Source organism: Brassica napus, chromosome C1, assembly GCF_020379485.1.
Source record: "Brassica napus cultivar Da-Ae chromosome C1, Da-Ae, whole genome shotgun sequence".
NCBI classification, from domain to species: Eukaryota; Viridiplantae; Streptophyta; class Magnoliopsida; order Brassicales; family Brassicaceae; genus Brassica; species Brassica napus.
This window is the reverse complement of record NC_063444.1, coordinates 14,453,858-14,475,670: the sequence shown is the minus strand read 5'-3', so window position 1 is coordinate 14,475,670 and position 21,813 is coordinate 14,453,858. Positions and strand designations below refer to the sequence as shown.

Genomic DNA, 21,813 nt, shown 5'->3' with positions numbered 1-21,813 from the left:
ATGGAACCTGCGACAGGAAAGTTATACTATTATAAGAAGTTCTGCACCATATATTTAACATTGAATTATTTTCGCTCAGGGTCACTTTGTGACTTTTTATTACATCACAAGTTACTTATTGCTCATAAGGTACTTTTGATTAACTTTTACTTCTTTTTCCCTGACGAAATGTAACTACAAAAACAAAAAGATTCTAGTTTCCTTTATTTTTTTTCCTTTTGTGTTTTAATTATTTTATTTAAAAATATTTTTAACTTTTTCCTTCTCTTTCTTTTCCATTCACCGTAAGTCATCTTCAGCTCCAAGTAGGAATGTCAAACAGGTTGATCCGTCCCGTACTGCAGCGGGCTCGTCTTCGAGCGGGTCAGGCCCGCACGGGCTGCGGTCCTCAAAATGGCTGACTAAACCCGTGCCGCAAAATATGTAGGCCTTTGCGGATCGGCCCGCGGGACATGATTCATGACGCTTTATCAGTTTCATAACACATCAGTAAGTGAGTTTAGTCGATGATTGAACTGGATAAGGCAATACACTTGTTAGTTGAAGATTTTAGTTGGATCAAAACACTAGTTTATTTACTTTTGTTAGACTCCAAACATTTTAAAAATAAACATTACTTTAGTTGCTGAATCCAAATATTATAACTCATAAGTTCATAACAAATGCTTTAGTTTCCTGAATCCAAAATTAAATAAAACCAACACCAAATCAAAGATGCTAATCCCAAAAATAAATAAAAAGAAAAGATCAATCACACTTCTTGTTCTTCATCTTTAATACCAACAAGCGACAAAAAGATGGAAATTTCTCTTCTTCACCATCAACTTCATCTTCTGTAAATAAGAATAATAGAAGTCAGTTAAAGATATATTGAAACCTAAAACTCCAAAATGTATGATAATGTGAACAAATACATAAAGGCAAAACTATGAAGAACTCATGGCGGGAACTAGATCTTCTTCTTCGGTGGAAAGTGAGTTTTTAAACTTCTTATGACGACTCGAAGAAGATCCCCCGGTGCAGATTGAAGGCGCTAGGGAGACCGGAAGCATCATCGACCATGAAACCACCATCACCGGAGCTACATAATGTCGAATCACCTTCTCTCTCTCTCTCTCTCTTTATCTCTCTCTCTCTCCCTCTCTCTCTCTCTCTCTCTCTCTCTCTCTCTTTCTCTCTCTTTCTCTCTCTCTCTCAATGTTTTAGGCGAAAACAAAAATGGGGACTTAGGGTTCGGGTCTTCAAAATCCCGCAGGTTAAGCCCATCCCGCTTTTGATCCGTCCCGCGAGACCCGCAATTTTGCGGGCTTACCAAATGGAGGCCCAATCCCACTCTGCAGCAAGCCTTTACGGGCTAGGCCTGCGGTCCAGGCCCGCGGTCCAGGTCCTTGATTGTCATCCCTAGCTCCAAGTCTCTTCTGCGTCTTGTCTCCTCCACGAACTACAGCTTCGTCAAGCTCCAGCATCGAGTTGCGTCGAGCTCCCACAGCGAGATCTTCCACCATGGGATGTCCTTGTTTATGCTGCATTCGTATCGAAAAATTACCTCCGCATCACTCCGCGAAATGACCCTAATCGGAGATAAACTCGGATTTCTCGAATTCTTTTCTGTAATTGTTTCGCTTTATGTTTAAAACATGTGTTTTTTATTAGGATCTGTAGAAAATATGGTAGGATCGAGTTATAAAATGATGAAATCGTGTGTAAATGGGTGAAAAATCTTGAAACAAGTGGAGGTGTCGTTGTTATCTTGAAACAAGTGGAGGCGTCGTTGTTACAGAGATTAGGTTAGGAGGAATATGACTTGGTACAATTACTATTATCCCCCTCACTAAAATAAAATAAAAAGAAAAGAAAAACCCAAAAAACGTGTGGGTTGTAATATTTGGGCTAGAGAAGATCTTTAGACTTCCTGCGCAACGTTAGTATTTTATATATGTATATACACGCTTGGCCTGTAATATACATGTTGATGTACATTGTTGTAATAATATTCATATTTATAATATCCATGTGTACACTTGTGTGTATGTACATCTATTTATATGTGTATGACACTATATACACAAAATTTTCACTATCCACATGTACAACAATTTTCATGTACACCAATTAATTTGTATAATGATTCATATGTACACCTATTTACCAAAACATAATATTTAAGAAAATGAAAAGTATAAGTTTGGTTGTCGATCTAGTCAAAATGAGTTAACAAAAAACTGAGATTAATGTTGAAATTTTGAATAGAAACTTCAAAAAAAAAGTTTTGGAAAGAATACTTGTAGGGTCTTATAGAAAAAGTAGCTCAAAATAAACTAAAATAAAATGATAAAATCCAATAAAATCATGTGATCAAAAGTTACAATTAGTCATACATGTGATTGTGTACATATGTACATGTATAAAATATCAATAAAACCGTCAAATTGTATCATAAAAATTGTAATACATTATTTTTATAATTTTAATAGTAATTATATAGTATAATAATCAAAATGTACTATTGGCCATACATGTTAATGTGTACATGCATACATGTGTACATGTGTACATGTTTGTGTGTACATGTGTACACATGTACATATTTCTGTCTAGAGATGTACATTTGGATAGTTTAAGTATATTTTTGTGTGGCGTAATGTACATGTGAATAAAGTGAATACATTTGCTACACACACTTGAAATACACATTTGCAAAATTATGTAGATACTAATTAGGGAGCTGTGTTTTGAGAGTTGGTGTCGTATCCCCAAAAATACAATTTTATAGATATGGTTTAGAATGTATAACATGATTATATGCATTACATAGAGACGTATAAAATCACAGCACAAATTATCAATAACACAAAAGATGAAAAATGGTGTACATATTATAGAAATTATGTTTTGTACACTGTATACACGTTTACATGGTAGTCCGGTGGTTTGTGCCTAAACAAATCACATAAGGTGGCGGGTTCGAGCCGTGTAAATAATGTTTATTTGTTTTTTCCTGTTTTTAATGAAAGGAAAATTACAAAAGTAACCTTCATCTTCTTCATCAGTCTCTTTCGACTGAAAACCCTAATATGCGCCTTCATCACTTTTTCGCGATTCTTGCAATTTTGCAACTTGTTTTAACACGATTCTTGCCCATGTATATAATATTATATGATCTGGCTATGGTTTGGAATGTAAAAACTAAGGGACTAAAGCTTGTTGCTCGAATTTTCTCTATGCTACTAGAACTTGACGGCGACTAGCGAAGTGACGACGAGGGTAGCGGCTTGTCACTCGCCATGGTTAGGGCTACGAACGCGGATTGAGATCGTGACTCAGTTACATTGACGACGGAGAAAAAGCTCGTCATGGCTCGTTAGTCGCGGAATCAGAGAAGTCTACAGTGAATCGACGATGGAGAGACCATGACCCACCTCGGAGAATCAAGGACAATTTCTGATTTTTAGTCACCTTTCATCTGTAAAAATGAAGAAAAAATCTTTTAGAAAAAAAATAAAAGAAGAAAAGAAGCGACAAAGAAGATGATTAAAGAGATGAGAGATAGAAGAGATGAGAAAGAGAAGCTTAAAAATGAGTGGGTTTTGGATGTTAAAGTTTTTAGTTAGGAAAGTCTGTTTTTAGGATTCAGCTATATTAGTTAGAAATCAATTTCAATTTAAAGAAAAGTGTATTTGTAGCAATAAGTGTCCTATCATGTAATATAAAAGATGAAAAGTGACCTGCAGTGAAGTCATTTACACTCTAAGACAGTTATAAGTTTTATTAACACTCTAGGGCAGTTTGTGCTACTAGAGCAGTTTCTAAGTGAAAAGACTCAAAATGTCATCTTAAAAGCGTAACTAGTGAGTTGATTTTTAGTTAGGAGATTTTGGTTTGATTGGATTTTCGAAATTCAAAAGTTAGTGGTGGACCCTAGAAAAGATTAAACCTGATTTTATACATATAACTAGTAAAGTCTACTTTTTTTTATCTCCTTATCTTTTCTTTTTTTTTTCAGATCTGGTTCTGCTATTTTTTTCCCAACGATTGACTTTACAATCCCCAAAATCACTAGTCATCCAATTCTTCAAGAACTCTCGTTGAAGCTTAAAGTCTAAAAACCAATTATCATCCTGTGGCGAATCCAATATTCGTCTCATCTGCTTCTAATATCTCCAAATCCTTCGGATAGTTAAATCATACGCCCCCTTCTTCCTATGTACTAAAAAGTCACAGATTCATGTCGGTCGTCCTCCATCAGAAAATCGCGGCAAGACCCAGATGCTTCCACGTTATCGGCCTAGGATTACAGATCAGGAGATGCAACTATTATATGGACATTATCCTCATTTGTATGTTAACAAGATTATCTTTCTAGTTCTTATTGTGTTTTTGCAGTATCGTTCTATGCTAAAAAGTCATTAACTGTTTATTCTCGAAGCTCAAATTTCAAAATAATATCACTTTTGAAGAATTGAGAAGATCACTTTTAGAAGTTTCGGGTTTTATTTTAATTTCTTGTTGTTTCTTTTAGTTTCTTGTTGTTTTAACTCAAAAATTCAAATGTAGTTTTAACTCAACATTTTGTTCTTCAAGACCTTAAGACTTTGAGAATTTTGCTTTTTGTGTTATTCAACAATTTGAATACTAAGAATAACGAATAAGAATATATATGTGAAATGATTTTTGTGTTATTCAACATATAAGACAAGTATGAATTCACAAATGCATCAGTTTTCTGTTTAAAAAACGTACATGTGAAGTAAAGTACTTGTGGACAACTATATATGTACAAATGTACACATTGAGGCAAATGTACACATGTACACTATGAGTCAAATGTATCCATGGACATCCTACCTACTGAACGTTTTTGTAGAAAATTTACAAAGGAGTCTTGTTTAGATGGTTAAAAAATCGTTAACTATAGTCGGTCCAAACATTCACTAATGCCATGAGCCCTCTGAATGTAACAATCATTTTGAAACGAGGCATCTTAAGCTTTGAACTTTCCATTTGCTGTGTACACTATATCATGTACACAAAATATTTCATTATCCACATGTACAATGATTCATTTGGATACATAGTGTACACATATACACTTCATCGATAGTGCACACATGTACACTTTATTGATAGTGTCCACATGTACACTAGGATGGATCTATTGTGTAAGGTGGACATATTTTAAAAAATATACCAGTGGCTCATTAAAAAAGAGATTATACATTCAAATAAATCTAGTACACGCATACATTCTGATATTTTTGTCCATGGGAAACCATGTGTATATGAAGTACACGATGATTGACTATCCACGTGTACACGAGAGAGTTGACCATTGTTGATTGAGATTTCTCTCTACGAATGCGATTGGAGCTTGACGGCGACGACGAGTGTAGCGGCTCAGGCATGTGGTCTCGCGGTTTGATACTACAGACAAAGATGCTTGTCACGGTTTGAGATTCTGAGTCAATCAAAATCTCAGGAATAAAATCGTCACGATTCTCGCCGGTGGTGGTCCTATTGGATAAATTTCTTGATTTTCATATTCTGGTCCATGGTGGATGATGGGTCTTTTGCATCGTCTTTGCCGTCGAAATTTCTCCACCATTGTATATGTCTCCGTCGTTGCTACCCAAAGTTGATAATGTCTCTGTCGTTGATGGCGTTTTCGTATATGTCATTATTAAACCATCATCGGAGATGCATCTTGACCTATCTTAAAAGATAGATTGAGCAACAGAGATAATAATTATATGCAAGTTCTTTTGAAAAAATAATCTGAAGAATCAGATTTCAATTTAGAAAAAAAATAGAATGTTTGGAAAGAAGAAGACGAAAAAGAAAGATAGAGGGGTCCATTTTGTCTATAATCAGCTTGACAATTAAATTATTTATAAAAATGAAGGGTTGTGATGAAATCCTGCCAATAAAAGAAATAAATATAATTTGGACCGTTGAGTGGGAAGATAGATGTGTGGTTGAGGTTGTTTCCTGCGAATATACTGGTTTGGTTAGTCATGAGTTTAGTTGTAAATTGACTAGTTTGTTTAGGAAAGAAGAAAGTTGTTAACAGTTTACAAGTTTTATTAACACTCTAGGTAGGCCTGAGACTTATTATCCGAGATCCGGATTTGATCCGAGATCCGCTCCGGATCCGCTCCGAAAATAGGATATCCGGGGTGCCCGGATCCGAATCCGGATAGTAAAATCTTGTATCCGTCCAAACCGGATCCGGATCCGGATATCTTAATTTTTAGGTCCGGATATCCGGATCCGGATCCGTACTTTTAAAACACATTAACTTTTTAAATTTCATTAATATTTATACTTTATATAATAATATTTATACATAAATTAATTTTGTAATATTATATTTTAGTTTTTACAATATTATAGACATATATATATATATATATATATATATATATATATATATATATATATATATTTATAACTCTTGTATAAATATTTCATTTTTGTATTATTTTTAAAATTTTAGTTTTTTAAAAAAAATTATTATTTTTAATTATTTTTGCGGATCCGGATCCGGATCCGGATATCCGCGGATAATAGAATATAGAGACGGATATCCGAAATCCGGATATCCGGAAACCACAAATCCGGATCCGGATATTAAATCCACAGATCCGACGGATCCGGATCCGGATACCCTAAATTTCCCGGATATCCGGATCCGTCACAGCCCTAACTCTAGGGCAGTTTGTGCTACTGGAGCAGTTTCTAAGTGAAAAGTGTCAAAATGCCCTCTTAAAAGCGTAACTAGTGAGTTGATTTTTAGTTAGGAGATTTTGGTTTGATTGGATTTTCGAAATTCAAAAGTTAGTGGTGAACCCAAGAAAAGATTAAACCTGATTTTATATATATAACTAGTAAAGTCTACTTTTTTTATATATCTTCTCATCTTTTTTATTTCTTTTTTTTTCAGATCTGGTTCTGCTATTTTTTTTCCAACGATTGACTTTACAATCTCTAAAATCACTAGTCATCCAATTCTTCAAGAACTCTCGTTGAAGCTTAGAGTCTAAAAACCAATTATCATCCTGTGGCGAATCCAATATTCGTCTCATCTGCTTCTAATATCTCCAAATCCTTCGGATAGTTAAATCATATGCCCCTTCTTCCTATGTACTAAAAAGTCACAGATTCATGTCGCTCGTCCTCCATCAGAAGATCGCGGCAAGACCCAGATGCTTCCACGTTATCGGCCTAGGATTACAGATCAGGAGATGCAACTATTATATGGACATTATCCTCATTTGTATGTTGACAAGATTGTCTTTCTAGTTCTTATTGTGTTTTTGCAGTATCGTTCTATGCTAAAGAGTCATTAACTGTTTATTCTCGAAGCCCAAATTCCAAAATAATATCACTTTTGAAGAATTGAGAGGATCACTTTGAGAAGTTTCGGGTTTTATTTTAATTTCTTGTTGTTTCTTTTAGTTCCTTGTTGTTTTAACTCAAAAATTCAAATGTAGTTTTAACTCAACATTTTGTTCTTCAAGGCCTTAAGACTTTGAGAATTTTGCTTTTTGTGTTATTCAACAATTTGAATACTAAGAATAAAGAATAAGAATGTATATGTGAAATGATTTTTGTGTTATTCAACATATAAGACAAGTATGAATTCACAAATGCATCAGTTTTCTGTTTAAAAAACGTACATGTGAAGTAAAGTACTTGTGGACAACTATATATGTACACATGTACACATTGAGGCAAATGTACACATGTGCACTATGAGTCAAATGTATCCATGGACATCCTACCTACTGAACGTTTTTGTAAAAAATTTACAAAGGAGTCTTGTTTAGATGGTTAAAAAATCGTTAACTATAGTCGGTCCAAACATTCACTAATGCCATGAGCACTCTGAATGTAACAATCATTTTGAAACGAGGCATCTTAAGCTTTGAACTTTCCATTTGCTGTGTACACTATATCATGTACACAAAATATTTCATTATCCACATGTACAATGATTCATTTGGATACATAGTGTACACATATACACTTCATCGATAGTGCACACATGTTCACTTTATTGATAGTGTCCACACGTACACTAGGATGGATCCATTGTGTAAGGTGGACGTATTTTAAAAAATATACCAGTGGCTCATCAAAAAAGAGATCGTACATTCAAATACATCTAGTACACGTATACATTCTGATATTTTTGTCCATGGGAAACTATGTGTATATGAAGTACACGATGATTGACTATCCACGTGTACACGAGAGAGTTGACCATTGTTGATTGAGCTTTTTCTCTGCGAATGCGATTGGAGCTTGACGGCGACCACGAGTGTAGCGGCTCAGGCATGTGGTCTCGCGGTTTGATGCTACAGACAAAGATGCTCGTCACGGTTTGAGATTGTGAGTCAATCAAAATCTCAGGAATAAAATAGTATTCTCACTGGTGGTGGTCCTATTGGATGAATTTCTTGATTTTCATATTCTGGTCCATGGTGGATGATGGGTCTTCTGCATCGTCTTTGCCGTTGAAATTTCTCCACCGTTGTATATGTCTCTGTCGTTGCTACCCAAAGTTGATAATGTCTCTGTCGTTGATGGCGTTTTCGTATATGTCATTATTAAACCATCATCGGAGATGCATCTTGACATATCTTAAAAAATAGATTGAGCAATAGAGATAATAATTACATGCAAGTTCTTTTGAAAAAGTAATTTGAAGAATCAGATTTCAATTTAGAAAAAAAAATAGAATGTTTGGAAAGAAGAAGACGAAGAAGAAAGATAGAGGGGTCCATTTTGTCTATAATCAGCTTGACCATTAGATTATTTATAAAAATGAAGGGTTGTGATGAAATCCTGTCAATAAAAGAAATAGATATAATTTGGACCGTTGAGTGGGAAAATAGATATGTGGTTGAGGTTGTTTCCCGCGAATATACTGGTTTGGTTAGTCATGAGTTTAGTTGTAAATTGACTAGTTTGTTTAGGAAATAAGGAAGCTGTTAGAAGAAAGTGTCTTGGTAGCATAAATTGCCCTATTATATTATAAAAATCTTAAAACTGTCTCTCGATGTAATTCTATAATTTAACCATCAATTAGATCTTGGCTAGACTCGCACAGGCTGAGCCAAAGACTGAGCTACTTGGGATACGGATTGAGTAGCACGTGAAAAGAATCCTTGGAACCAGAATAAAACAAAAATACTTTGAAATCTTTTTAGATTTCTATCGGACAAAGAAGATTATTATCCTTCTTTAATTATCAGGTTTTAATGTCCATTGTACTAACTCTATATTTTGTTTTAAATAGAAAGATGGTCCGTAACAACATGGTTTTGAGGAGGCATAGCCAAAAGAGCAGTTTTCTTGTAGGTCTTATAATGATTCGAAATTTAAGTTGGAATAAGTTTTATTCCTACCTTCTGCTTTATATGACTCATTACATTTATGTCAAAATTAATAACTAATGCATGCATCCTTTTATTGATTTTCTTGAAAAATGAAAATCATATTAACAGACACTTAACCACGAGGTGGTGGTATAGTGGTAGGCGGATTTTGGAATTGTTAAGCAACTTAGGTTCGAAGGCACCCCACTACACTTCAACTTGTGGCCACACGGATATGGTGATTTGAATACCCAGAACAAAAATCCATCCGTGTGCCACACCACCTTCTTATGGATTAGTTTTGGCCTCTACATGGACCTCTGATATCTCCAAAGTTAAAAAAACTCCTTAATTTCGTTCTATATAGAGCGTCAATTCGACACTTTTCACATATATTAAAAAATGATTAAAATATATTTATATTTTCATTAATTACATCTAATTAACCAATAGTATTTGAAATAAATAAATTTATTTATTTTTTACAATTAATATTCAGTTAAAAATAAGTATAAAATGCTCTGAAATTCTAAAACGATATTTTTTTGTATAACAAGAAAAAAATGCTAAATTGACACTTGTTGAGAAATAGAGAGGGAATATAGAACTTACATTAATTTAGTTTAAATACTTGTTAATACAGCTAATCAAGTCAGGATTTTCTTAAATTGTTGATTTATTGCTATGTTATTAAGTTCATAGTAAGAAAATAATCAAGAAATATAGAAACTATTCATTATTTAGCATATGTATCTATTTTTCTTTTTTTTCTTTTATACTTAATAACTGCCTCTTTAGGTAGTATACAAGATTTTCAATATAAATAGCGATGCTAGGTGATTTGAAGGAAACACACAAACTGTAACCAACAAAAGTCGAAATGGAGAAGAAAGAGTTTTGGATGAATTTGAGAGAAGAAGACTTAACCAAAGAAACAAAGACTCTAATCTTTTCACTTCCTTCAGAGAAAGAGTACCTTGGTGGAAACCTCTGCAAGTACCAAGGTTCTTGGTATTACTACAACTTTCTCCAAGGTGTCCTCAATGTCCAGAGAGGTTTTCAGCCTCAAGACACCGATGTCATCGTCGCATCCTTCCCCAAATGCGGTACCTTATGGCTCAAGGCACTCACCGTGGCCCTCCTTGAGAGATCAAAGAACCGTTCTTCTGAGGATCAACATCCTCTTTTATTCAACAATCCTCATAACCTCGTACCGGTTCTTGAGATGAATCTGTACCGCGACACCCCAAAACCGGACTTGAGGAAGCTCTTATCGTCATCTCCAAGGCTGTTTTCTACTCACATGCCGTACCACACGCTGCAAGAAGCTCTCAAAGACTCTCCTTGCAAGGTAGTGTACATTTGTAGGGATGCTAAGGATTCTCTGGTGTCACGTTGGCATATAATTTGTAGGTGTCTGAATAAAGAAGAGGACAGAAGCATACTTGAGTCTATGTTCGAGTCTTTTTGTAGCGCGGTTTGTTTGTTTGGTCCCTTTTGGGATCATATCCTGAGTTATTGGAAAGCTAGCTTGGAAAACCCTAAGCGTATTATGTTTATGAGGTACGATGAAGTGAATGCAGATACTCGTGGTCAGCTCAAGAAACTTGCGGAGTTCTTGGGTTGTCCCTTTTCTGAGGAAGAAGTAAACAATGGAGCTGTGGATGAGATCTTGGAGATGTGCTCTCTGCCTAACCTCAGCAGCTTGGAGGTTAACAAGACAGGAAGATCAATCAATGGCATTGATTACAAGAACCATTTTCGAAAAGGGATAGTTGGTGATTGGAAGAATTATCTAACTCCAGAGATGGGGAACAAAATCGATATGATCATGGAGGAGAAACTCAAAGATTCCGGTTTGAAGTTCTGAGTTATGTTCTGTAATAATAAAGTAGCTTTGTTCCCTTTTGATGTAAGGTTCATGCTTTGAAATTCTGGGTGATGTCGTGTGTTGTTTGTTTGTGTTGTTTGTTTCCCATCCGAGTGATGTCATATGTTGTTTGTGTGTGTGTTTTTAATAATATAACTACCGTATTATCGTATGTTAATACGTCGTAATCATATGTGCGCCCGCTAAGTCTTTCAGGCCATTATTAAACGAGGACAAATATAATCAAGAAGTCTAAGAGCACCCTGTTAGTGAATGGGGTTCACAAAGTATTTTTTTATTATATTTTTTTCTGTTTGATTTTTGTTTTTAAAAGAAAAAAAAAAAAAAATTAATCGGACGTGAGGTCCGCGCTACAGTGATAAACCCGGTTCACTGGAAAGAGGTGGAGAGACACAAGTTCATCACTATTCATTATTTTAATATTTACATCCATAAATGGGCTTTCAATGGCCCGTTCTTTTAAGATTGAAGGCCGGCCTACACGGAGAATTATATTTTTGGCATTGAACAGAGATCAAACGAATTATGTAATCAACTCCTGTCATTGTTGTTGTGTACTTTTTAGCAAGTGCTATCAGGTTATTTTTCAAAAAGTGCTTCTATGTTTAGATATTTCTTTTAAAAGGTTCTTTAAAAATGATTCATTTGCAAATTACTTGTCACAATGTGCTAGTGGAGTTCATGTGTTAAGACTTAAAATATTAAGTGTTTAGCTGAAATAGACTTATTGCAGTTACCAAACGTATTTGTTTAGTTTCATGTTGATGGAATATTTTTTTTTGATAAACCAATAACAAGAAGTTTAGATGGACATATACAAACACACAACCATCTTTATACAATTTTAAAATGTGTGTAGCATTTTGAATAAAAACTTTATAAACCCAAAAATATATCAAACCGAACCCCAAAAAAATGACTTGTCAAACAAGTCCGAGATTGGAAAAAACAGAAAATCAACCTAGGTAAGGTAGGAGGTAGCTAAACAGAAGTCGTTAAACTAATAGTTTCTTTTTTTTCTAGAAAATATCGACCTTTCTCTGTCAAGTAGTCATGGTCGTAGTTACGGTGATTTGTCAAAAAGAGGCATCGTCCTCGTAGAATACGGTATACAGCTGAGATTCTAAAATTGATGAAACCACAGTTTATTATTGCGGCAAAACCCGTCAAAAACCGCCACATGGTTTGATTGATCAAGACACCCTTTAAAGAATCATACCCACCCACAATATTCTCCCTTACCAAAACCACCATTCCCTACCACCTCGTATGTACCTCTTAACTGGTTACTCTCTCTCTCTCTGGTTTTTGAAATTTGATTTGATCCTATAAAAGTGGCTCGCCCTTTGTCTTTGATCTTACGGATTTCATTTCATTCATTAACCTTTTTCTCTTTATTCGTTTCAGAGATCGAGCTTCTTCTTCCTGCTTTCCTCTGTTCGATTTAATCGTTGACGAGAAAAAAAGATCTCTTTTAAGAAAAAAGGTTTAAGGTTATTATAGTTTTTTATTCCAGTTTAGTGCGTCGGTATGAGTACTGTGGAAAGTAGCAAGCCGAAGATCATAACTGGTTCTTGTGGTTATGTTCTTGAAGACGTTCCTCATCTCTCCGATTATCTTCCCGCTCTTCCTGTACGTTTCCTCCTCTCCCATCTCTCTCACTCAGCTACTTTCTGATTCAAGCTTTTGCTTTTGATGATCTATTCAGTTGCAAGAAAAGACGGAACTTGATCTATGTTAGATACATGTCTGTGCAAGTTTTTAACTTTTTAGTTTTTTTTTTTTTTTTTTGAAGTTTAGATTAGATGAAATGAATCTTTGAAAAATGATATAAGATTGCCCAAGTTAGAAAGTGGGATCTTTTGCATCTGGGTCCCAATGATTATGATCTCTGTAATGGTTCTAGACTTTTAGTCATTTATTATGTGTTGTTAAGTTTTGATTAATGGTAAAGTTTTTATTTTGTGATTGCAGACTTATCATAATCCACTGCAAGACAATCCAGCTTACTCAGTGGTTAAGTGAGTCTTCTTTTCCCTGATATTTAGGCAAATAAGGTTCGTAGTTATGTTACCTTGCAATTGTAACATGATTTTCTTTTTGTTTGTGGAAACTTTCAGGCAATACTTTGTTGATGCTGATGACACTGTCCCTCAGAAGGTATATATATATATATATATTTGGAGCTTTCTATAATATCCATGGCATCCTTGAGAATTTAGACCTCATGTTTCACTTGTTGTTCAGATCGTTGTTCACAAGGATGGTCCAAGGGGGATTCACTTTAGACGAGCCGGGCCGCGTCAAAAGGTTTTTTTCTTTTCCTTTTGCTAGATTTGCTTCATTTGAAATAGGATCTCTTGTTGACATATCTCTGTCTGCAGGTCTACTTCGAATCTGATGAAGTCCATGCTTGCATTGTCACCTGTGGGGGTCTTTGTCCCGGCCTTAATACCGTGATTAGGGAAATCGTGAGCAGTCTCTCTTATATGTATGGAGTGAAGAGAATACTGGGAATAGATGTAAGTTTTCATCTAGACACATTCACGCTCTTGTTTGTCTCATTTTCTCTAAGATTGGATCATTTTTTTCAGGGTGGATATAGAGGCTTCTATGCTAGGAATACTGTCTCCTTGGACTCTAAAGTCGTAAATGATATCCATAAGCGAGGAGGGACCATCCTTGGGACCTCACGAGGTGGTCATGATACTACAAAGATCGTTGACAGCATTCAAGACCGAGGAATCAATCAGGTTTGGATACTAACCTAGAGGTATGTGAAAAACTCAGTTCTTGATGTGGTTGTTTTGTCATCGTCCAGGTTTACATTATAGGTGGAGATGGAACACAGCGAGGCGCATCTGTTATATTTGAGGTAATGAAATCCCATTTTAACCATTGCAAGTTTGTACCACTTCAGTATCTGACCGATCTTGTGATTGTAACCATGTAGGAAGTTAGAAGACGTGGCTTGAAAGTTGCAGTTGTTGGAATCCCAAAAACAATCGATAATGACATACCTGTATGTGTATCCCTCTCTTACCTCACATCACTTTCATAGAGGAACTAAAAGTCTTCACGTTTTTGTTTTGTTGCAGGTGATAGACAAATCTTTTGGGTTTGACACAGCTGTAGAAGAGGCTCAACGAGCTATCAACGCAGCACATGTGGAAGCCGAGAGTATAGAGAACGGTATTGGTGTTGTCAAGCTTATGGGTCGCTTCAGCGGTGTGTAATACACTCTGTTTCTTCTTCTGCCCTATTCAAGCTCTCTTGTTAGATTATCTGACAAGTGTGTGCACTTTGTTTAACAGGGTTCATAGCGATGTACGCTACTCTAGCAAGCAGAGACGTGGACTGTTGTTTGATTCCGGAGTCACCATTTTACCTGGAAGGAGAAGGTGGACTGTTTGAGTACATAGAGAAACGGCTCAAGGAGAGTGGGCACATGGTGCTTGTGATTGCAGAAGGTGCAGGACAAGATCTTATGTCAAAGAGCATGGAGTCTATGACTCTCAAAGATGCTTCTGGTAACAAACTTCTTAACGATGTTGGTCTTTGGCTTTCACAAAGCATCAAGGTAAAGCCACAAATTACACAGAAGTAGAATCAGACTAAACCAATCAAGTGTTAAAATTTGGTTTTTTTGTTACTTGGGTTTGTAGGATCATTTTAATCAGAAGAAGATGGTGATGAACCTTAAGTACATTGGTACATTTCATATCATTTTCACTTTCTCCATTATGAGTTTCTTGGCGGTTTAGATTATTAGCTCTGATCGTCTTTTGTTTCAGATCCAACGTACATGATCCGTGCTGTTCCTAGCAATGCGTCAGACAATGTTTATTGTACTCTTCTGGCTCAGAGCGCAGTGCACGGTGCGATGGCTGGATACACTGGCTACGTCAGTGGTCTAGTGAATGGAAGACAAACCTACATTCCCTTCTACGTAAGTTACAAAACAGATTTAATGTTCTTGATTGATTAAATAGCTAAACTAATGATCAAACCAGCATTATCTTCATGTCATCATCATCATCATCATCGAGATGTACTTTTAATGCCATAATCATCGTGTGGATTGGTTGTGATGTTGCAGAGAATAACGGAGAAACAGAACCATGTGGTGATCACAGACAGGATGTGGGCGAGGCTGCTGTCGTCCACAAACCAGCCGAGTTTCTTGAGCCCTAAAGATGTGTCTGATGATAAAGAGAAGCTCATGTCGGCCCTCCTGGACGATGGCAACTGCAACGGGCCAGTCGATGTTCCTCCAGTCACCAAAGAGATCACCAAGTGACACTTAGTCGAAGAACATGATGATGATGTCCTATATGTTTTAGGTAGTAGTTGAGCGAAATAATTGTGTGTTTACGGTTATGTCTGTAGTTTTCAACTTCTCCATGCTACTTCTATCAATCTTCTATTAATCAGTTGACAATCTTTAAAAATCTTTTACAAAACTCATGTGCTTATATATTGCTACAAAGCTCTTAACTTTCTGTGTTATTTTGAGTTTTCGTATTAATTTTCATTGATGCATATAATTTTATTGACATGATTCAAAAAGGGTTCAACATGGTTAAAACTTGTAAGTGTGCTTCTTCATTCCTCCTGGCCAAACTATCTTATAAAAAGTGGGTAAAACTGAGAAATTGTAAGTTTGGTGTTTACTAGAATGTGATTTCCTTTGAAAATGACCATGCATTAAAATAAAATAAAAATTTGACCGTCAGATCATGATTATATATCGATTGATTGTTATTTGTACTGACCAAGTACAAAACATGTTGAGATGAATCAACGGAAGTGATAAAAAGTCATGCAATATGTAAGTCCCGTTTCTTTCTGTCTGCCCATTTAATTGAGGATTTTCAAGAATTTAATTTACAAAGGAGGAATATCCAATTTAAAATGAAATCATCACCATTGGTAAATAAGAACAAGAAGAAACAGAACAAACAAATGATCTAAGATGACGAGTGTATCTCACTAATCACTACACAACCATACTTACGCATTCTTCGTCTTTATTTCGTTGCATCTAGCTATCACATTGTTTCTTTTGCAGTTTCAGACACAGATACACAAAATAGCATCAAGCTTGAATGTTATTTTCTCAGTTAATAAAATGTTTTGTGTTGTGTAATATAGGTGAGGTAGTGTTTGTATTTATATATTTTGTGTGTATAAAATAAAAGAGAAAAAGGGTCGACGTGAGTGAGAAAGATGATGTTAACTCTGACTTTTTCATTCATATATGAATTGGTCAAATGAAAGAAGTGAACGTACATATTTATAGTAAAAGTAAAATTAATAAAATATATAAGCCGGTCACTTCCAGTCGGTCGTTTTAGATGAGGATAAAATAATCATATTATATTTGGATTTTTATCTTCAACACTCTCCCTTGATTAATCTCATTGTATTACGTAGTGCCTCGTTAAAAACCTAGTTATGGAAAAACTCATTGGGACAAAAATCATGACAAGGGGATAAGAGTACACTCCCGTAATCTCCCTCTGAGAATAGTGGACATAGCTTTCTCGTCACAAGTCACGCAAATGCCGCATTCCGATACCGTAGACATGTTTTCGAAATGCTGTAGTCGGAAGAGCCTTTGTGAACAAGTCAACCGAATTGTCGCATGACCGTACATACTCGATGTCCACTTCTTCATTTTTCTCGAGTTCTCGTATGTACGAGATAAATCTTGGAGGGATGTGCTTTGTTCTATCACTCTTAATGTAGCCTTCTTTAAATTGAGCGACACACGCCGAATTGTCTTCAAATATTTTCGTCGGTTCTTTCTCGTTGACTATTTCGCTTGACTCTTGTATGTGGTGACTCATTGACCGAAGCCACACACATTCTCGACATGCTTCGTGAAGCGCAATAGTTTCTGCATGATTTGAAGAAGTCGCAACCAAAGTTTGTGACCGCTAAGAGATCGCGGTTCCACCAATGGTAAAAACATAGCCGGTTTGCGATCGAGCCTTATGAGGATCTGATAAGTATCATGCATCTGCAAAACCAACCATACTAAACTTGGGTTTTCTAAAATACATTAACCCTAAATCAACTGTACCTTGGAGGTAACGGAATACATGCTTTATTCCGTCCCAGTGCCTGCGAGTAGGAGCAGAACTATATCTTGCCAGGAGGTTAGCAGCAAATACAATATCAGGCCTGGTACAGTTTGCAAGATATAAAAGCCCACCGATAGCACTCATATAAGGTACTTCAGGGCCTAATATCTTCTCGCTATCTTCGTAGGGCCTAAAAGGATCTCTCTCAACATCGAGAGTTCTACCAACCATTGGAGTACTCAAAGGAGTCACTTTATCCATATAAAAGCGTTTCAATAACCTTTTTGTATAGTTTGATTGATACACAAATATTCCTTCTCGGAGATGCTCTATCTGGAGTCCAAGACAAAACTTTGTCTTTCTGAGATCTTTCATTTCGAACTCCTCTTTCATATGAGTTTGAGCATCATCAACCTCCTTTTGAGTTCTAATTATGTTCAAGTCATCTTCATATACAACAATGATCACAAATCCAGATGACGATTTCTTTATAAAAACGCATGGACAGATCGCATTATTCACATATCCTTTACTCAAAAGATATTCACTTAAGCAATTGTACCACATGTGTCCGAATTGCTTTAATCCGTAAAGTGATCGCTGTAACTTGACCAAACAAATCTCCCTGGTTTTTTTTTTCAATGCCTTTGGCATTTTCATTCCCTCAGGGAGTTTCATATATATATCATTATCCAACGATCCATATAAATATGCAGTCACAACGTCCATGAGATGCATTTCAAGATTTTTAGACGCAGTTAGGCTCATCAAAAATCTAAACGTAATTGCATCCATTACCGGTGAATACGTTTCCTCAAAATCAATATTCGGTCTCTGAGAAAAATCTTGGGCATTAATCAAGCTTTATATCGTGTTACTTTTCTCACGACTACCCACTTATACCCAACATGATTTATATTCTCAGGCGTTATGACTATAGGTCCAAAGATATTCCTTTTATTTAGGGAGAATAATTCAATTCGAATGGCCTTCTGCCACTCCTCCCAATCATGTCTTTTAACATTCCAAAATGGACCTTGGATCGGGATCATCATTTCATGATCGATATCTTTGGACACAGAAAAGGAGAACATTCCATCAACATCTTTTATCTATTACTTTTCATCAAGGGAGTAGTTGATGGAAATCTCATACTTTTCTGTTCCCTTCTCGTCATCTGGATCCATATCTTTGTTTGGTTCTTCTTGAACCTTTTCATCTATGCCTTCTTTCAGACATTTTCAGTATCAGGTTCTTCTGGAACCTTTCCACTTATGCCTTCTTTCAGACATCTTTCAATATCAGGTTCTTCTGGAACCTTTACACTTATGTCTTCTTTCAGACATCTTTCAATATTAGGTTCTTTCCGAACCTTTCTGCTTTGCTCAACAATTTTTTTCAGGGATTTTTATCTTTAGAACCCGCTAGTCTCCCCCTCTTTAACTGAACCCAAGGTTCATTTATTTTGTTACCATCAGTTTGTTCTTCAGGAACATCAACTCTTGATGGAACAGTTTCAGCGGGTATATCATGTCGTATCTGTGAACACATTTGGTAACTGGTTTGCCAAATTATGCAAATGCACAATTTCCTGAATTTTCAGCTCTCTTTGATTCGTAGGGGGGCCAAAGTGTAACAACAACTGTGTACACCATGTAATCTCTTTAGGAATTTCTTTAATTTCTCCCCCTAACGCTGGAAATTCATCCTCTTTAAATGGCAATCGGCAAACCGTGCCGTAAATATATCACCAGTTACTGGTTCAAGATACCTTATATATGTGGCTTGTTCTAACTCTTCCAGAGTTTTATACATTCCCGAGAACATCATCAATTTTCCAGGGACTACTAAAATATCAAGATGCAACTCAAGTCGTTTTTGTGTCCTGCCAGACATATCAATATATTGCATCTATTTTAAATTTTCTCCAATGACCTCGGAACAAGCTGTTTTTCATACCTCAAGGTCATCTTTCATTTCATTCTCTGGAGAAATATATACCTTGGACTTTTGGTCCGAAAATCTCTCGTTTTTCTAATGAGCTTTATATCGAATTGATGGCCAATCAATTCACTCTACCCTAATATATAGAGGTAGATTCATAACCCTCATTTATATAGCGTTTTTTCATTATTGTCGACAATCTATTTTCTCTTTGGTTCCATCTTTTTATCCGTACTGATATGGTTAATTGAGATCTCTTTATCATCATAAATGATTTACCCACGTACATGACAATTATATTAACCATATCAACGGTCTCATCATGAAATTCATCCTCTATTCATATATTTGCTCCTTTTCGAGGACTCTCTGGAACCAAAGTGGTCTATCACGTCTCCAACGTGTTATAGACTCATATATCGTCCTTTTAGGACACATTTTCTTATTGGAGCATTTTCGGCTGGAATATGAGATATCATTATTTCATCAAAATGTCTGGCAGCCATTTTATAAATGGATTATCCTACTTTTCATTGTAATCCATTTCACATATCTCATTCCATCAGCTTATCATATGCTTCTAGCAAACTTGCAAGCATATTTTAAAGTATCCATATACTTTATCCCTCTGGATTGTATATGTCTTTATTACATGCACAACTGCATGTTTACACCCGATCATGGGGATCATCTTACTTGAATTTACTTTATCAAGTTCTTTTTCAAGTGCGAACATAATTTTTCAATGTTCCACTCACTAGGATTATTTAACTCTCCCCCTCGAGATGATGACACTCCATGTCTAAAATCTCGCACTGATTCTCACTCTAGAACCAATAACATATTCAGTTTTCCCATTTGGGATGAATTCTGTTTCAAATCCTTTAGAGTGAGATCTTAATTTGGGGTCTGCTTAAAGAAATCGCATATAATGAACTTGTTTGATGATTCATCACCCATGATGGTTTCTTTTATTTTCTTTAAGACATGCTATATTAAAAACTTCTGGTTTTTCAACATTTCACAATTAATGTCGATAACATTATTGGAGATGACTATATATCAGTAAACTTCAGGTTTACCATTTATTTATAATTTTGCCATTTTTTTCTTATGCATCTCTTTTCATCATAAGCTCTTCTAGAACCAATAGTAATTTTTATATTACTAGATACTATACTTATTTATTTTGAGAGAGGAGAAATATTTGTTACCTTAGTAGTCATGTACGATGACCCAATATATGCCAGGTATATTTATCTCCATCATGAATCTCAAAATCTTATTCAGGAAGATAATTCTCATATCACATCGATATTTTATTTTCATTTTCTGGACCAAACAGTAAAATCTGAATCATCAAGATGAGTTTTCAAGCTATGAAAAATGGTATAGGCTCATAAGAGATGAAGTTTAATATACTTATTTTCTCTTTTTATTTTTTGATTTTCGATATAGATCGGCTAAATATCTGGCGTACGACAACTACATATCCAATTTTTTTTTCTGGCCGTATCTATAGCAAAAAAATTTTGTTTGCCTTTTATCACCCGACCACTTTCATTTTCGTGGAAGTTCTCATTATTCTCATAGGGACAGAATCTTCTTCCTCGTCCTCTTCCACGACCATGATAGTGATTTCAACCGCATCTACACTACACCCTCTTCCTTTTCTAGTAGGACCGACTTCATGGTTTAGTATCATGATTTCATTTTTTTCAGTTTACTCGAAGGATTTACAAAAACTCTGATCCTTTCTTTCAAGGATTTAACTATCAAAGATCTTCTAAATCTTTTCTCATGATACACCTCATCTTATAAACCATCATTGAAGTGGGTAAAATATCATGGTTTTTCTTTTTCTCATCCGATATCGTTTCAACTTATCGATGATTTCTCAAAACTTATTTTCTCTCAGGTGCATCTTTGCACCCACTGCCCAAGTCTTGTAATATCAAGGGCATTTATGTTGACCTTTGTCAAATTTGACATGATAATCGTATTCATAGAATAATAATATATAAAGACGGAAATTTAAATGCATAAATTAAAAGCATAAAATAAATGCATAAATTAAATTGCAGAAATTTAAAGAACAATAAATAAAATTGGAGGCTTAGCCTACCACATGATCCGAGGAGTCTTAGACTACCATATTGATCATTTTTCAAAGTCCGAGGAGACATGGTCTACCATTTTAACTTTTACTTATTTAAAGGTCCGAGGAGACTTAGTCTACCATTTTTTACATTTCTTTTTATTCATAAAGGCAAAGCCTACCACGTGTTCTCTGATCGTGAAGGCATAGCCTACCATAACGATCAATCGGAAAATACAGGGTCTATCATCCCAATAAATAGACGGAGAAGGTCTAGCCTCTCACTCCGAAATAATAATAAAATTTAAAGAAATTAAATATATTGAAATACATAAATTTAAACATTACCTCGACTGATTTAAGAACTTTCGGATTGATAAACCTCGGTTGGTCAGAGTTTCGTGCTGATAA

General features: G+C 35.5%; 2 protein-coding genes across 6 annotated transcripts; both read left to right on the top strand.

Moving 5' to 3' along the window:
- Positions 1 to 10,220: 10,220 nt before the first annotated feature.
- On the top strand, positions 10,221 to 11,422 carry LOC106400347 (cytosolic sulfotransferase 3-like). Its single transcript, XM_013840719.3, has one exon. The coding sequence runs from the start codon at positions 10,261 to 10,263 to the stop codon at positions 11,248 to 11,250; it is 990 nt and encodes a 329-aa protein (XP_013696173.1). The 5' UTR covers positions 10,221 to 10,260; the 3' UTR covers positions 11,251 to 11,422.
- An 884-nt stretch (positions 11,423 to 12,306) lies between these two features.
- LOC106397275 (ATP-dependent 6-phosphofructokinase 3) lies at positions 12,307 to 15,780 on the top strand. 5 transcript variants are annotated; one of them, XM_013837858.3, is made up of 14 exons: positions 12,308 to 12,538; positions 12,679 to 12,903; positions 13,246 to 13,292; positions 13,392 to 13,431; positions 13,519 to 13,581; positions 13,656 to 13,793; positions 13,866 to 14,024; positions 14,093 to 14,146; positions 14,225 to 14,293; positions 14,370 to 14,499; positions 14,586 to 14,851; positions 14,937 to 14,982; positions 15,066 to 15,220; positions 15,371 to 15,780. In XM_013837858.3, exons 2-14 carry the CDS (start codon positions 12,802 to 12,804, stop codon positions 15,569 to 15,571), a joined length of 1,470 nt encoding a protein of 489 aa, XP_013693312.2. In that variant the 5' UTR covers positions 12,308 to 12,538; positions 12,679 to 12,801; the 3' UTR covers positions 15,572 to 15,780. The 5 variants fall into 5 exon arrangements, with proteins under 5 accessions (XP_048600209.1, XP_013693312.2, XP_048600208.1 ...); XM_048744252.1 differs by having other exon boundaries at positions 12,307 to 12,538; positions 13,656 to 14,024; XM_048744251.1 differs by having other exon boundaries at positions 12,403 to 12,556; positions 13,656 to 14,024.
- Positions 15,781 to 21,813: the final 6,033 nt, after the last annotated feature.